Below are 18,681 nucleotides of genomic sequence, written 5' to 3' on the forward strand. Positions count from 1 at the left end.
TGTTATTATCAGATTCTATCTGGTTCACATGGGAAGCGTAATTTATCTGAATTACAAATACTACTGTAAATAGTCGTGCTACATTAAATAGTATGGATTACTGGTATAGAGTAGCTAGTTGCTGGACTAGCAGACGCCCAAAAGTTGCTGGGGAGTGATGATACTGTCTGGTTATAGTAGCTGTTGTGCTTGTGTGGATGTTTTGGGGGGAAGGGTGGGGATTAAACTGAGAGGTGGATTAGTGTGGGCCTACACTTGGGATTGCAAGGATGCCCTGAACAGCTTTGAATTATTATTGAGGTCTTTCAGAGATGAATAGCCCTAGTGATAAATTTAGCCCTCACGCCCTGTGATAGGCCAGACCACTTTTCCACTTTGTATAACTTTATTGTACTACCCACTGGCATGCTAGGGATAGAGTGACCCTGCAACTGCAGCCAAGCTGAAGGTCAAAAATACACTGTCACAGATCAATTATTGGTAACCACAGGTCACAATAAAACGTCATTCGCTCAAGACTTCAACTGCACTCACAGTTTCACACTGTGCCGAAAACCCCCATACTAAAACTGTAAATAGGCTAATTTTCCCTACCAGGGTTGGGTAAAGTGAAGATTTGTAAAACCTGTGTATTATATGGGTATGACAGGATCTACATATATACACTAATTGTGAAGGTGTCTTGATTTTTAGGGTCACTGTATGATACTTTTAGACCATTAAGACAGTCCAGTGTTGTAGGCCGGGTGTCCTATTCCAAGTGGGGTCAATTAACACTACAAAATTCTCCCTATTATTTACCTCAGGAGTCACCAACTAAAAATCCTGGATCAATACCTGTAAATTACCTAGGCAATTATTTCTCTGACTTCATATGATAAAAAATCCTTACTAGTTATATAATTGTGAGAATCAATTGATGTGTGTGAAATGGTAGTCCGGGACCACTCTAGTGAGTATGGAGAGTGTTTTTCTCAAGCATGTTATGTGAACACTTGGTATCAAAGTTATTGTGTTGGCTGTATTATTGGACCAACTATTGGCGTGGCCAGCACAATAGCTGATACCCAGTGTTCACAGTTATATATATGTTTAGACCTCTCTCTAAAGACAAAGAATATTAGACTCTTTGGTATAGTCAGTTGGTGTCATAGGCAAACACTGTACATTGGTGAATCTGCAAAATGTGCCATTAAAGTCTTTAAATGTTATCTTACCTGTAACTTGCAGTGTTGAAGCTGATCATGACAAAATTCAATTAAGGGTTTCGATTTTTGTCCTTAACAGTGGTCAAAACTGTTGACCTAGAGTTTGATCAAGGTCCCAGATCAACCGCCTGTGTGCCACCACCTTGTATACTGATGGTCAGGTACCACGATACAAAAATGAACCAAAAGGCAATGAATTAAAGCACCAGCTGACAAACTTATCAAAGTTACAATACAACATAGCTAGCTCATTTCATAGATTTGGAAGGAACAAATTGACTGATACTTTGCTATGCTAATACTTACATACATTTTATTTGATGAACTTTGATCTTTCCCAGGGCAGGTACAGCCACTCAATAAATCTATAATACTTGAATCTATCCTACCTCCTGGCAGATAATCAGCAAGTCTCAAAAAAAATTAATTGTCTACCCATCTGTTGGCAGTAGGACTAGTCCACTTGACTTGATGCAATGTATTTAATATGTGATGCTTGAGACTATTTATTGTATAAAACATTGATGAAGAGGTTCCATAAGGTTTGATAGATATTTGAGTTTTACTGTCAGTGTTTGTACCATAAACTTTTGTGACGGAAAAGAGCACCATTGTATAGAACTGAGCATTCCAAAATACCAACATGCATTAGTTACCAACATACTGCTAACAGTCTTGTTTATTAAACAACCACATCCATGGTGGATATATTCCTACAGAGAGGTAGAAGAATCAATTTCTATAGAATGTACATTGTGACGCTAAGGACCTTATGCAATTACATCACCAGTTATGTGGGCTCGTCCTACACTGCCTAATTATTGACTGGTTGTGCCTGCCCTGGAAATGATTAAATAATGCTACTAGTAATTCACCCACCAATACTTAGTAATGTTATTTGCATGTAGTATAGTACTGCACTTTGGTGCTATTTGAGGGTGCAATACTAATCATTGGAATAAATAAAATAAATTGACCACTTGAAATTAGGAAACCTGCATAAAAAACTCACTTAGCAGCCACCTCTTTAATATAGTGGCCATTTTTTTTTTAGAAGGTCCTAAATAGACCTCATTAATAAGACCACCTCATTATATATTGAGGCCAAACTTTTGGTGGCTTATTTATGAAACTACACTGTATTCCCTGGTAACACCAAGTCCCAATTAGTATATTGCTGTTTCCCCTTTTTAACAGCACACAATTCCCAACAGCACCTGAGCATCTATGTTCCACTCTGAAAGCATGTACCTCTGATGTACATAGAGTTGTAAGCACACTTTTGTACTTGCAAGCTACCTAACAGCTTTGTACTGTTAAACAGTTGAATATGTATCCAAATTAAGCCTGTAATTGATTTTTTAATGGTAACACAACTGTAGCGTGTGTGTATATGTGTGTGAAATAGAGCTAATCAAAAGGCTACACATGATAGCTAGCCGCAGTACTGTTATAGTTTCCTTTTAACAATAAACTTAATCTGATACACTGTATAATAGGAAATTGATGATAAATGTGTGAAATAACTGGTGATCTTAAGAGCATTTCCAAGTATATAGTTGAGAGTGGCAATTAATTTCCAAGATGGGTGTGGTACATGATCTGTTATTATAGTAACTGTAGTCTGGACATGTGGACCATTAATGGTGGTAAAACTTCATGTACAATGCATATTTTGCACTTAGCTATAGCGTGCAGTGAATATTGTAGAAGTTATGTGCAATTATGTACACTGTACTCTGATGATAATTATGCCCACATACATTTTATTGTTACACATAGATGTCTTTTAAAAGTCAAGACAAGTGCCACATTTCACCATCAAGGCTTAAATCAACGAACACTTGTTAAGGTGAGTATAGAGCCATGCATTTGTACACTGGCAATGGTGGTATATTATGTATAAGGAGATTCAGACAAACGTGTGACACAATAATTGTTGGCTGGACAGTCACTGAAGAAATTTGTGAACATTAAGTAAATATAATTTGCACTTTATTGAAACTCTCAATAGCAAATACTAAGACTGCTTATTGCTTTCATGATGTCTACATTAATTTTACTGATTTGATATTATTGTGAATAATACATTCTAAACAATGGCTATTCTTGTGACAAATAAGTTATTATCAATGTTTCGTACATTCATATCGCAATGTGCACAGTTATTGATTCTTGAAATGTGACTATACATAGGTATATACCCAGTTTGAGGGTACTGTACTTGCTTATGTTTTCATAATGTGTAAACTGTAGTAGCGCAGGAAATCCTGAGTATGTGGTGTAATCAATATGGCTGTACTTTGATTTTTGAACATTGGTTAGAGCAAGAATCCACATCAGAGAGGCTTTTGGTTAGAGTTTTGTGTTCGAATAATCATGTATGCACTATGTATGTGTTCAAATAATCATACATGCATTACATATTACAATACCCACTTACTTATACAATGAACAATTTGCTTTATATGTGGCCTCCTCCTTTAATAAGAGTCAAGGAGCTATAGCCTCATATACGTAGAGTGAAATATATTGTGTTGATACATACATTCTGTACCTGTTGTTTGTTATAAAGTGATTTTATGTTTTATAGGAAAGGCTGCTATAAAAGAAAATATGTTGGAGTGAATAAGTGAGTCCCATGCATGTATTTCAATTCACACTACTATGGTATGGAGGGAAACTTTGGTAGAGGTATGATTTGTAAAGGGGCATTGGCATTGCTAACAGTTTGCCAAATTTTTATTCTGCCAACTGTGATATTTTGCTTCATTCGCCAAATTTCCCCTGGTGTGCCATGTCTGGCGTATGCTATATTCAAGACTACATATGCAGCAATTACAGTAGCTACCCATTCTCTAATATTGAATATGGTAGTACTCGTGCTTTGTCTGGACTCCAAGGTTCAAGGATACCATGTGTGTACTACTTAGCTCAGCGATCAATGGCACTGGCTTGATAGCCTAGTGGTCCTTGGCCCTGGTGATGCAGAGTGGACTGCTTGGTTAGATGAGCAGTAGGGTATACACACTTAAAATTAACCTTGGTTACATGCTAGTAAGCAAGCCACAAAAAGCAGCTGTTTTCATTGTGAGCAAAATAAATTGGATGGGGAAAATGAAAATGTTATGGTCATTTGCTGATTTTATCTAATTTTTGCTGGCGCAAAAGTTTCCCTCCATACAGTAGTTTCACATTTTGAGGAGGGTCATGCTTATGTATGTTAAGTTGGTTACATGGTAAAAACTGCAGCAGAAATTAATTTTAATTCCTAATCACTTAATTTATGGGTACTATACCATGACATTGCAGATACTATATGAAAGGAAATTTTGACGTAAGAAAAAATTTGTCGAATTCAGACTTTAGTAGATTTGACAAATAAAATGTTGATGAAAATCAAGAAATTGAAGGCAAAACCTGTACTTTTAAAGGCGCTTATAAACAATTGACGAATTTAAATTTGACGAATTAAACTGATTCATCAAATTCATCAAATTTTTTTGACATCAAAATTTCCTTGCATAAGGTAGGCTTTTCCTTCTCCACATGCCCTCCAGGTAAGTAATACATATTGCTTCTCTGAAGACTTCCCTGCAAGTGCACGGACATGCAGTTATAATATACACTAGTTTTTTATATTCAATAGCTCTCCTAGTTTCTTCAGTATGATTATGTGCTTGTTTATCTTATGTGCAATTGGATGACTTTCATGTGCTAGCTGCTCTCCTACTTTAATCAGTAGTCTTGCATGGCTCGACCACTCTTTTTTCTGTGTCATTGGATAGGGAGAAAATAGGGTTCAAATCCCATGCACATTTATCTTGACTCTACCTCGATAATTGGGTGGTGTTAACCAAACAAACGTGATGCATTTTCAAATAGTAGCTATTTGCATCCATAAATTACAAACATGTATTTACAAACCATTGATGTCTAAAGCTGCCTTGGAGTCTACCATAGATCAAATCAACTATTAGTCATTCAGGACCTTGTGACATGTCAAGATGAGCATGGTGTTCCAGACCTTTTTTCTCCCTACCCAATGACAAAGAGAAAACAGCTGTCTGGCCACACAAGACTATTCAATCAGCCCTGTACCTATACACCTATTAATGTATTGCCTCACCATCCCCCTGAGGATATATGGGGCTATTATTGGGGATTTGACTCACGTTAAAGTCATAGTTTGGCAAACCTAACATGTCAAATCCCCGCCATAAGCCCCAGTTACAACACAGGGATTTGATGTCATACATATTGTAGCAGCAAAAAACATTTGAGTGCTTAAATGGTTTAATAAACAGTTGTATAATTCCTCATGGTGGGGTAACAATTATGTGTCAGTATCCCTGTAAAGCCCCACCTATGAGAGTAGGTGGGGCGATATATTGACTGGTGCATTATACATTATACAGAATTTTGCATTACGTCATGTTGTGGTGGTACAATTGTTAGGTAGATTGGAGCAGAATTCGGCTTTATCAACAGTCACGCCTGTACACAAGTAAGTCCTGTCTTGTTTTAAGATATCTGGTGACCTTTAATTTCGTTCAGCTGGGCACTATTTTTCTTAGACTGCATGACCTTTTTAAATAATTTAAAACAGTCAAATATCTGCCAGTCATCTCCCTTATACTAATGTTTCTATAGCACATATCTGTGTACATCCTTTTACAAAAATGTGAGTGGCCATAATTACATGGCTAGATATGTATCTAGGCAACAGTTGCCAGACATTATCATGAAGGGACTGCAACTTCTAGCTGTATAGATTTTTAATGTGTGTATAAAGCCATTTAGTAAGGTATAGTTACATGGAAAATTTGGCAAGCAATTAATATTGACAGTTTCTCTTATATCATCAAATTTAAAATCTGCCAAATAGCTGGTGTATTAAACCCAATTTCAGGAGTGACGTTAGCATACATTTCTGTCAGTGGCAGAATGCATTGTTCTTGGAAGTACTTGAAGAAAAATAGAGAATATTATGGGTTGCCATCTAAATTTTGGATTACTGAACAATTTACCGCTAGCAAATTGAATCAAACCTAAGGAAAATTAAGTTTGACACCAGCTATGTGGAGAAATTCAAGGGCCAGGGGAAACCTGTATCTATTCTGACAAAGATGGAGTTAATATTGCAAGATATGCTACTGAGGATGGTCCCATACTGCAGCCAGTAGTGTAATATGTTAGGATTTTTGTGCCAACAGTATTTTCAAGGTGCTTCACAAATTCTTCTACTGATGCATCCCATAATATATCTACTGTATCTTTGTAGTCATGGTAACAGTGTGATTGTAGTCATGGTAACGGTTGGATGTAGATATCACTTGAGTTGCCATGAATATCACTTGAGCTGCCATGACTATCACTTGAGCTTTCGCACCACAGAAATTCCTATGGTATACAGTAGCTAGTGTATGCAGTTAGTGCAAACACCTGCGAACAAGAGGTTCCATGAATTCAAAATTCATAGGCATATTGGTCAATTTTCCAAAATACATAACCCGTCAAATTTCTGCCATTACAGTATAATACAGTATAGTAATTAATCAATGTACTCTGTATGAATATACTTTCACATCTGCTATAATATGTGTACTTATGCTCTTGCTCCATGTGTAGGTATGTGCCTGTGATGAAGCTTAACTTATTTCATAGTGAAAGAAGTATCTCTTGCATGGAAGAGACAATGCATCCAACATTATAATAGTTTGTATGGCAATGTACTTACTGTTAAGTGTGGTTTTCACATAATGATGGCACTCTCATTGTTTAAAAAGTCTGGATATAGGAAGTGTTGTGGTAAATGATACCGAGAGCTAATACAAGTAGGGGAGTAGAGTTCTGTACTTATATAGTACGGACCTTACAGACGATCAGCATGCGTAATTCTGAAACAACATTATATAGCCTGTTTAGATGTGGAACTGCTGGGTTATATACATCCACAATAGAGCAATCCACACAATCTTATAAAGAGACCTGTCACTATCAATATCTGTTTTGGCTTCTTTTAAACATGCCTAGATTGTATGTTGCTAGGGATCAAGGGGTCTGGGATTTTACATTCCACACAGTTTTAGCTACATGTTTCTGACTTCCTCCTCTATTTACTGACTTAGCCTTCTCACAGATCCATACAGAAAGAAATTTCAAGAAGACAGAGCAAGTGGTCTTGAAATTTCAACATATATATATTATGAATTATTGCTCATACTAGGCATATGTAGTCGTATGTATTGTTAGGTTATATTACAGTTCTGTATTGTAGTTCCAAGATCTGTTCAGTATACAGTGGAACCTTTCTTATCTGGGCTAGCTATCATCTAGATCTGTATCTCAGAAATGTCTGCAACCAAGAATAAAATGCTATTATGCTAAAGTGACTATTTTAAATGCAAGTAATGTTAAGTTACTTAAGTACTATGCAGTTTAGTGGGTAGAGGGGAAGTCACTACATAGCATTCGTGGTCACTCTGGTCCCTAGGCTGCACTAGTGGTAGTTATTATTAGTAGAATAAACAAGCCACCAAACAAGTAAACAGCAACTCTCTCCTTGTACGTTAATCTAACCCAAACTTCATCATAGTCAATACACTACAAGCCACATTTAAGCTGGGCTGTCCAGACAAAGGAGGTTCCCAGGTAATAGAAAGTAGGATCCACGTACTGTACACCATATTACACTTACATATATAGTTATGTAGGACATACAGTCACTTATACTATTCCAACTCAATGAAATATATGCTTGCTGGTGAGCAGCTTCGATCCCCATATACAATTATATGAAGCTCACAATCAAAACAAGAGAGTTAATCCCATACCGTATATACTATACACATAGCTAAGTACAGGCATATATAATGTGAGACTCTGAGGTTATAGTATGTGCTATGACTAAAATATTGAAGGTGAGAAACTGGCATGCACTATAGCTACATACAATCATAATCGCTGCAAAGCAATATTAGAGTTTATGATATCATGCTTGTAATAACAATAATAAAATCTAATTGTGCATTCACCTGTACATGTATGACATTATATTATTGCAGCCTTTCACAATAAATAATACACTGACTGAGAAATGTACATTTCAGGACCACTTGTCTTGGCTTAATATAAGGTTGTATGGACAGTTCTATTGAGAATATATTGTGGACTGGATGTGCAAAAGGCGGATGGGAGTCTTATATATATCCTTCCAAGTTTCACTAAATCGATGTATCACCTTCATACACCAAGCAATAGTGATAGTTTTCCCAAATTAGCTGTGTGTACTGCATGTTTCCCTATATACATATACAAATTTTGAGGATACATTTGTGGGACCTGCCTTAGGAAATAACAAGTAGACAATGAAAGCACCCCTGGGTTCTGTAAATGTGTACAGTGGAGACACTAGCTATACATATACAATTATTTTGTTTGCCCTCTAACTTCTATAACATTATAACAATACAAGTAGAGAAAAGTACAAGAGGTTGATGATAATAAATTGTACTAAAGCAATGAATTTTGTGATCATCTGTAAAAATTACAAAATATCAGTATCATACGTTGGGTACATTCTGCAAGTAAGAGATACTATGGTCGTATTCTCTCTTTGACATGAAAGGTGACACAATCTCAAACACTGCATCTTTATCACAAAACCTCAACTATACATGCATATGGAATAAGAACATAGGTACACACACCAGACATGGAAGCATCTTTATGCAGAGTATATTGACTGTGTAGACATGTCATATATATAATGAAAATGGCAATACATAGATCAAATTAATATTCAGAGTGGTCCACAACCAATACCGTAATTTTTCTAATTTTCCAACCCCTCATTATGCCTGGTCTGTAATTCCTTAGCACTATTGCTTAGCAACCACAGCCCACTCCACAATTGTGGTTGCTCACACTTTTGCAACAGAGAAGTATATAGACATGCTTAGGAAATTCACCAATATCTTGTTTCCCAATTGCAATATCTAACTAGTTTGAGAGTAGGCACCAGCCTATTATGCTTTTAGTTTTGCCTATTATGCTATGCTCAAAATTTTTGCCTATTATGCTCATAATTATGCTCAATATTTTTGCCACAGTTCCAATGTTTTGTTACTTTCTATGGATAGTAATAAACTTTGGCTTATGAACAACTGGTTAAATGTAAAAAGTACTTGTTGTGCATTAAGAATTTGGCTACATTGTAAACTATAATAACGGTCATGTCAGATAATTACTTAATGCCATATAAGTGGCATTGACTGTTTTATTATTGTAAGTCAACCTTATTCTGTGGCATGCATTTTTGCTTACAGTATGACAATTATTCTGCCTATTATGCTAGCATTATGCTTGATGCTTTCAGGCACCTATTATGCTCAAAATTATGCCAGCATAATAGGCCGGTGCCTATTTGAGAGGGATTATTAGCAGATAAAATGTCAGATTTTACAATTGACAGTTTCAGACCTTTACAAATGTTATGCAGTCTAACAAAAATGGATGAGAAAATTAAAGGTCACCAGATATCTTTAAGCTAAATAAGGCAGTGCTTACTGGTGTATACATGTGACTTTGACTGATTCAGCGATCCCAAATTCTGCACCAACTTACCTAACAATTGTACTATAACATGATGTAAAGTTAATTCTGTAAGCACATGTAAAGGTACAGGACTGCAGATAAAAATTCAATATTCCCAATTCAATTGCATATCAACAAAGACGTACAAGCACATAATTATATTGAAGTAGATAGGAAAGCTACTACGTATAAAAATTACTGTATATTACAGCTGCATGTCCATGCACTTGCTGGAATACCCTGAGACAAACTATGTAATTATTTTGCCTATCTAGGGGGCATGCGAAAAGACAAAACCTTCATCACAAGCAAATTTGCCACATGTAATATTAAGGCATCACCAAATGCTGGAAATCAAGAAAGGAAATAGAAAATACTGCATGCAGTGTTGCAGGACGTTTTGCTCTTGTGGTGAACAGTAGTATATGACTTATAGTTATATCTACCACAGGAGCTGATCAACTTAGGACTAGCCCTCTCCAGAAGATTTAATTGTGAAAACACAGTATAAGATTGCAGTGGAAGTCATGTTTAGTTTAAATCTTATAAATTACTCCACAATAAATTAAATTCTAATAAGTAGTACCAAAATTAGTGCCCATATAGCCTGCAAATTCATAAATCATTGATGCATTGATTTTGTTATATGCATAGTACACATTAATTCATATAAACAATTATTGTAGCTATACAGCATGTGATCACCCATAAATCAGACTGCATCTGAGCAAGCTATAGACGTTGCTTCAGGCTAAACTGTATGTATGGTCCATAGTTTACCACTTACGTCCATACATTTTATACAATGGGTTTGTCATCATTATGTAACAGTTATACGTAACAGTAAATACATTGCTGTACACATTATACAATGTTGGAGTCTGTTATATACAAGTGATATGTCTTTCGCCATGAAATACGCTACAACCTCAATAGTTTTTTGCAGCTAATCACAAGCACATACCTACATGGAACAAGAACATACAGCAGACGTGTAAGTATTTTCATACAGAGTGCATTAATTAGTTACTACACTGTATCATACTGAAATAGCATGAAAAATTGACAATATATAGGGAAAATTGACCAATATGCCTACGTTGATAAATATTAAATTCCTGGACACTCCTGTTCACTGGTAACTGCATACACACCACATTCAACCTTTTAACTAGCTACTGTATACCATAGGTTCTTTATAGAATTTCCTTGATGTAAATGCTAAAGTCTTAGTTATGGCAGCTCAATTGAGACCTTCATATTATAGCTGCATTCAACCATTACCATGACTACAAACACACACCATTACTATGACTACAAACACATACCATTACCATGACTACAAACACACACCATTACCATGACTACAAACACACACTGTTACCATGACTACAAACACAAAGTAGATATATGTGATGCATCAGTATAAGAAATTGTGTGAAACACCTTGCAAATGCTGCTGGCACAAAAAAAATCCTAACATTTTTTACTAAACAATGTCTGTGGGACTATCCTCAGCAACATATCTTTCAATATTAACTCCATCTTTGTCAAAATAAACTACTACAGACCTTCCCTTGGTTTCCCCACATTTCTGATATCAAACTTAATTCTCCTCAGGTTTGCCAGGTGGCAACCAATATTCTTTATTTTTCTTCAAGTACTTCCAAGAACAATGTATTCCGCCACTGACTGAAATGCATGCTACAAAGTAAGCGTCACCCCTAAAATTGGGTTTACAAGCTACACCAGCTATCTGGCAAATTGATAGAAATAATTCCTTGCCAAATTCTCTGTATATGCAGATTAATTGCTAAACGGTTTATGCACACATTAATAAATTCTGTACAACCAGGATCTTTTGAAGTTGCAGTCTCTTCATGATAATGTCTGGTACCTGTTCCTACTGTTGCCTAGATACATGCAAATATTGCCACTCACATTTTTGTGAAGGGATGTAAAAATATATTTACTTGTTTCCCTTTTACATATGTATGCAATCTGATAGGTAGCAGATAGATTGTGATGATTACAAAAGGTCATGCAGTCTAAGAAAAATAGTGCCAGGCTGAACAAAATGAAGATCACCAGATATCTTAAAAACTGATTAAGACAGGACTTACTTGTATACACATATAACTTGGTAATGCCAAATTCTGCTCCAATCCACCTAACAGTACCATACTGTAACATTAAATTATCCCATGCCCAATGCACAAGCCACTATGATTTATTGTCCCACTTACTTCTCCTTGGGAATAGGTGGGGATTTACATAGGAACTGGCACAAAGTCGTTGCCCCAACATGAGGGATTTTATGACTGTTTATTAAACACCAATATATATATATATATTTTGTGTCAAATCCTTGTGTTGCAACTGGGTGGGCTAGGTTTACCCTATTCAGTGTTAGGTGTAATGCATTGCATTAATGCAGTAACAAAGTAATACAGTGTGCTACATTTTTAAAGAGATATTTTAGGCTAACAAAATGATACGAATACTATGCTGTACTGTAAGGTATTTGGAGGTACTATACGTGTAGTTCTGTGCTTTAGTTAGGCTGAGAAACTGGGTAACTACTCGTGTCATGCATTTTCAATAACATGTAAAATGTACGTAGCTACAAGTACATGTGATTGTCCAAAGATTGCATGAGAGTAATGTAGTTCGAGCTGGTCAGCTAGTTGGTTCAACTCCAGATTATTGGTCCAGCTCAGGCCTGACCAACCGGACCGTCTCCTCCGGCCTTGGTATTGTACTCTTCGGATATTTATTTTATTATTTACACTGAGCAGTCAGCCCTGCTGGTACGTAGCTATGTTCTGGAAAAAAAAAGCTACAATATAAACCATACAAGTGTGATAAATAAATCTGAGTCAGAGGTTTCAACAATATTGTACATGGCAAGGTGTTCCATTCTTTAATAGTTCTGGACTCGAAAAGTAACTGTTCTGATATGATCTTGTGGATGAAGATGGTGTGATGAAATGTAATGAGTGGTATGATCTGGTTGCTCTCATTGATGGTAATGGAATGGAGATAGCAAGCTGGTGATACAGTGCCTTGTGTAGGACTTGTAATCTAGATATCCGTTATGACAGGTCTCAAGAGAGAATACAGTAAGTAAATTAGTTAATAACCTACATTAAGTAGATTATATAAAATAGCTATAGACACTATGGTTTAACAAAATTAGGAGGTTTGAGGTGCTTATTACATTTATTTACTTAGGACACAGAAATGAAAAAAGTGCATGTATTGGTAGGCATGAAATGGCCTAGACAGCCAACTTCAATATTTTGTGCGTACTGTCTAGTACATTTTGTTTGTCAGTTGTACAAAATAAAAACCAACCAGTTTCGTACAAAAAGTCTGAATGGGAGTCATGTGAAAACTGGCCAATGAGTATCTTAATGGCTGTTTTCAGGTGATATCACCAAATTGTAACTGACAACTGTCTTGTAATCTGCTGTACAATAGAACATTTACAGTACAGTATGAATAGAACACAATTATAAAAGATAGCTAATACGCCTATACATATGTTTCAATGTATCAATCAGATTCTTAGGAATTGACCAGCAACCATCCCTTCATTTTTGGTGCTTACAAACATTTTTTTTTGCAATTTTAAATTGCAATATTGTTTTGATGTTGGTCTGCTTTGTTTTGTGTGTTGTAGTAACTTCCAGATTTTCTGAAGGCTTTGTCTACATGACACAAGATTGAATAGGTGTGGCCTAGCACATAGGTGGTGGAGACAGGGGGGCCGTGCCCCCCCCCCCCCACTTTTATGGAACACTGTTTGCAAGAAAAGATCGAGATACTCTAATAGAACAGTCACAGTATTCAAAGAAGCAGTGTAACAAGCTACTTAGCTACGTATGTGTAGCTATAAATAAGGAGATATTATTGGTGGAGAGCAGCTATTGTGAGCAGGCTGTGACCTTTTTTTTTTTTTGTCTTCAACTTACAGCTGGCCTGGCCCCCTCACTCTTTAGCCTGCTCCACCGCCCCTGGCCTAGCAGTCAGGTTGAATGACACAGTATGAGTGGCACACAAATCACCATCTTCATATCACTGGAGCAATAAGTGACATCAGAAATCATCGTCAAACCTACAACATCAATCTGTTCATCTTTGTCTACTGGTCAATATCAGAATTAACCTGCAGATCTGTAGCAAACACTAGCAATAACTTATGTTTGTAGAAGTCAACTATTGGAGCAGCCAGTATTATTAAAGGGGGAATGGGGGAAAAATACTAATTAGTCTAACAGTGCATGGCCAGTTTTATAATAGAATTAAACAAACCAATGACAGTCATAGTATACAAGTATAAAGGATAGATGATACAAGGTTTATTATATGCTGACTATTCTGCTATCATTCAGAACATTATCCATTGTACTAACCAAGTGAGGGCTCCGTTGAATGCTTAGAGATTAGAGTACTTTGAAAATCTCTGACAATTTTAGAGCACCAGATATTCAGTTTTGTAAGGTCTCACTGAAGCCTAGCTATCTCCAAACTTGAACATTTCATAGCTAAAATAAGCTATAGTATTCACATTTTTTGAATGGAAAATATGTTGATGTGATCCTCTGTCACATGTAACCACAGAACATGTAATGTCTTGTGTTACCGTATGTGTTTGTGGGGAGTACGTTTGCAGACTTGTCCTTTTTCACAACTTAGTCTTTTGACAAAATTGATAATAGATAAATAATGCTGTTAAATAAATTAACACCTGATGTAGGCATGACATTGAGTGAAATATTTGGCTATAAGCTGCATGCTTTTAATCACACGGCTTAGCTCATCACATCATCTCACTCATCAGTACAACCACAATACAATGTAATAAGGTCACCTGACACATCTTCATGTGATCTTCTACAATCATCTCTTGGGAGACTACCAACCTCACATGTACACTTGTTGGGGCATGGTGTGGGGAACTTGGGACACTGTTACTTGTGTACACCTTCTATTATTAATATGCTCCTATTTCATGGTAGAATTTACATTTAACCTTGTGAGTAGTACTGAGATGGGTAATGAGATATTGTCACTTTAAAACAACTCCACAATCATTAAGATAAGTTATGTTGTTAAGCTTGCAACCATAATTGTTTTCAAGGTGACTGCTGATATCATTCACTTCACCCTGCCACTCACATCCTTTCCTTGTTAGTACAAAACACACAAAGGCTCCTCACTGCTTGGTTAGCTTGTTTGTTAACAAAGGAAGTTGTGGTCATACATTTTGTAAATCATGTCATAAGGGTGCACAACTAGCAATGGTTGTTCGTGTTTGTCCCATGTGCTGTAGCTAGTGAACAATTTTCTACAATAAGGTTCTGTACTATAGCACAGTGACTGAAGTTTGGTTCTCTTAAGGTAATTTTTTTACTATAGTTATTAGGCTGTTCTTGTATAATGTAACTTCCAGCCACCGATACAGGATACCAGGAGTGAAGTTTTAAATAATAGATATTTTTTACATAGCCACACAATTTCACAAAATCAAAAATTCTTATAGAGTAATAGGTGAGGGTGAACTAGGGTAGGTATGTGGAGCAAGGGGTCTGGAGTTGCGGCTAAAGGTGCTATCATTGTGGTGGATTTTTAAGTGCTACATGTGGTGACTGCTCTATTAGAGTATTTTACTGACTGCTCTGTTAGTCGATATAAGAGCATCTCGATCTTGTATGATGTTTTGAGAGGAGGGGCATGTTGTACATGGTGTATTTATAAAATAAGACAATTATCACACAGGTTGTTTGACTTTTATATTGATTCAAATTATATACTTTAGAAGCACTTTATAATTAAAGAAGCACGATGTTCGACTGTTGAAGTATTTAGCCTCATTACTTGTGGCTTGGCTCCCTATATAGTTGCAAGATTAATTTCTACTTCTGCCAGCCTGAAGAAATTGGTTACTACACATCATATATCCTATGCTTTGAGATAACACAACCAAGAATAATGCCAAGTTACAGGTTGTTTATCGATTAGGTGTGGATTTCTTGTGATACCCGGAAGTCTTGTGAACTTGTTTAAAGTCTGGGGGTCAATATTCATCTTATGTGAAGGGCCCTACACGGACACATATATATATAGAACATAGATGCACTAAACAATATTTTGCATTGATCTGAGGTGTTCATTCAATTGCAACATACATCACATTACTTTTTTTAGAGGAGCTTGTAATTATTATGGAATTGAAGTGTCACATGTATGCTACCATACGATGTGAAGACTTCCTAGGTGCTGTATAAGCAGCTCAAAAACATCTCATTTCGGAGGGCAAACATTGTTTCCAAGGTGATTGATGATGTCATTCACTTCAGCCTGCAGTTGCTACTCATGATCATGATCACATCCCTCTGCTTGTTAGCACAGAACACACAAAAGCTCCTTAGTGCACAGTCAGCTATGTTAGCTAAGACAGAAAACTGTTCACTTTGACATAATATGGGACTAACACAGTGCATATTTGTCAGTGTGTACATAATGTGTAAGAAAATCCCACACCCCCTGTAAAAATTTTATCTTTTCATCCAAGATCACTAAACATACTAATTATTCTAGTACTATACACAAAGTCATAGTTTAGTGTGCATGCAGTTTGCAGTCTACTTGTAAAAATATCATATCATTCTTGAGATATTGCCGAGTAGCAGTAATGATCCGAATACTTTTGTCGGTTATAAAATTGGGGTCATACCACATGTAATATTCACTTCTCTCCCTTTTGGTAACCTTTTTAGAAACGTCCATGTCATAAGCAGTAGACCTTGAATGATGTTCATCGTCACTGATCTGGTTTAACAACTTCACTTCACATTGTCCCTTCAGTGGCCATTTCAATTGATTATCATAAGGACCTTTCATGAGATACAGCTGCACTGAAAGTCCACCAGCAGCATTAACATTCAAACACATTTTGTAGCCTTTATTGTGTGTGTAGAATGGAGTACTAAGCCAGTCACTGTTATCCTTGTACTTCTTACTGTACTCTGAAATCTTCACAATTACTGGAACAACTTGATCCCCAAATGATAGTTTTGATGCTTTACTGAATAATGTTTGCAACCAGTACATGTGGTCTTCAGAAGCAGCCAAGAAGCCTCTTAGATCTGTTGTAGTAGTGGCTAAGTCATTTTCTAATTGCAATAGCTTTTGATCATAAAATTTAGCCAAAACTGCAAGTACAATTGCAATTATAACCATACAGAATATTCCCCATCCATAACTAACAAGTGCTGAAGACTTTTTTATTTGCAACAAACTTTCTTCATGTTTGCGTTCATTGGTAGCAAGTTCTTGCATTAACTGCTGCTTTGCAGCTGCTAGCTCCTGACTACTATTTAATTCCACAATAGCTACATTGCTTTGCATGTCAGTAAGTTTATGCATAGCAAAGGCCAAGTGCTCTTCTATTTTCTCTTTGTTGTGTTTTGTTTGGTCCTTACGAACAATCCTCTCCTCGCAACCCACCACGTGATACTCACACTGAATTAACTCCAGAGGGCACATCTTCATGTGTTCTTCTACATCACCTCTTAGGACACTACCAACCTCACACTTGTTGGGACATGGTATGGGAACCTTTGGACACTGTTCCTTGTGTTCATCCTCAATAAACTGGTATTCTTCTGTAATGTGGCAGTACTGACAGGCAATCTTACGGCACACACACTCCTCCTCGACATGACTAGTAAGATACTGCTGTTGCATGGTAATTCCACATTCATTAGGGCAAGCAACTTCTTCCAATGGACACACCTCCCTGTGTTTGTCAATATCCTCACGAGGTATCTCATGGATTTCACATTTGTTGGGGCAGGGTACAGAGAACCTTGGACACTGTTCCTTGTGTTCACCCTCAATAAACTGATGTTCTCCTGCAATGTGGCAGTACTGACAGTCAACCTTACGACATGCACACTCATTCTCAATATGACTGGTCAGATATTGTCTCTGCAAAAATGTTCCGCAATCATTAGAACAGGCAACTTTTTCAAATATGCAACCATTGCTGCTCTGAAGGTGATTGATGATGTTGTTCACTTCACCCTGCCACTCACATCCCTTTTCTTTGTTAGTACAGAACACATGAAGACTCCTCACTGCTCGATCAACTTGTTTGTTGGGCATTGTAGCAAATTTTTCACTACAACTGTGACATACTGGACAGGCATGAGAAATGCTGGTAGCTGTGGCCCTATTTTTACCCTCAAGGCAAGACTTACAAAAAGTGTGACCACAACACCCGCTAAGATAAGGTTCTCTACTGGGAAAGTGACATATTTTACACACCAACATGTCTGAAGGAGTATTCACGAACTGATAGTCATATCCTCCACCCTCATCGCTGGGCGTGGCATCCTCAGTAGCACCAGTAGGGACTTTTGCCATTGTCTAAGCACTCTAAGGGAGGCAGTGACTGTGACACCTGATAAAAGGCAAAGGAATCACGGTCGCCTCGCACTTGGGTGGGGGTATTTCCCTGTCGCCCCCACACAAAGGGAGACTAGAGTCACGTGCGCAACAAAGACATGCCTGCAAAGGGGCGTGCGTCATTCATATTGGACTTGTCAGTCATAATTATGTCAGAGTCATATCGCAGGCCCGTAACCAGGTGGGGTTCGAGTGGTTCGGACCATAGATAATATATACCTTAAGGGTAAGGTATATATTCGGACGAACCCCCCTCCAGGATTACCAATTGTAAAAAAAAAATTAAGCTGGCGTATAAGACATGCATGGGCGCCCGAAAGGTAGAAAGGGGCTATATGTAGGGCACTGAAGGCTGAGGTGTTAACTGAAGTGGAGCTAAGCCCCACCTCTACACAGC

General features: G+C 37.1%; 1 protein-coding gene and 1 long non-coding RNA gene across 3 annotated transcripts; one reads left to right on the top strand and one right to left on the bottom strand.

Moving 5' to 3' along the window:
• Positions 1 to 2,988: 2,988 nt before the first annotated feature.
• Positions 2,989 to 6,978, top strand: LOC136236966 (uncharacterized). 2 transcript variants are annotated; one of them, XR_010692268.1, is made up of 4 exons: positions 2,989 to 3,060; positions 3,802 to 3,840; positions 5,667 to 5,715; positions 6,840 to 6,978. It is a non-coding gene; the product is annotated as an uncharacterized lncRNA (long non-coding RNA). The 2 variants fall into 2 exon arrangements; XR_010692269.1 differs by lacking the exon at positions 2,989 to 3,060 and adding an exon at positions 3,457 to 3,562.
• A 9,455-nt stretch (positions 6,979 to 16,433) lies between these two features.
• Positions 16,434 to 18,242, bottom strand: LOC136268770 (TNF receptor-associated factor 4-like). Its single transcript, XM_066064232.1, has one exon. It carries the CDS (start codon positions 18,240 to 18,242, stop codon positions 16,434 to 16,436), a length of 1,809 nt encoding a protein of 602 aa, XP_065920304.1.
• Positions 18,243 to 18,681: the final 439 nt, after the last annotated feature.

Source organism: Dysidea avara, chromosome 10, assembly GCF_963678975.1.
Source record: "Dysidea avara chromosome 10, odDysAvar1.4, whole genome shotgun sequence".
Classification (NCBI taxonomy): Eukaryota; Metazoa; Porifera; class Demospongiae; order Dictyoceratida; family Dysideidae; genus Dysidea; species Dysidea avara.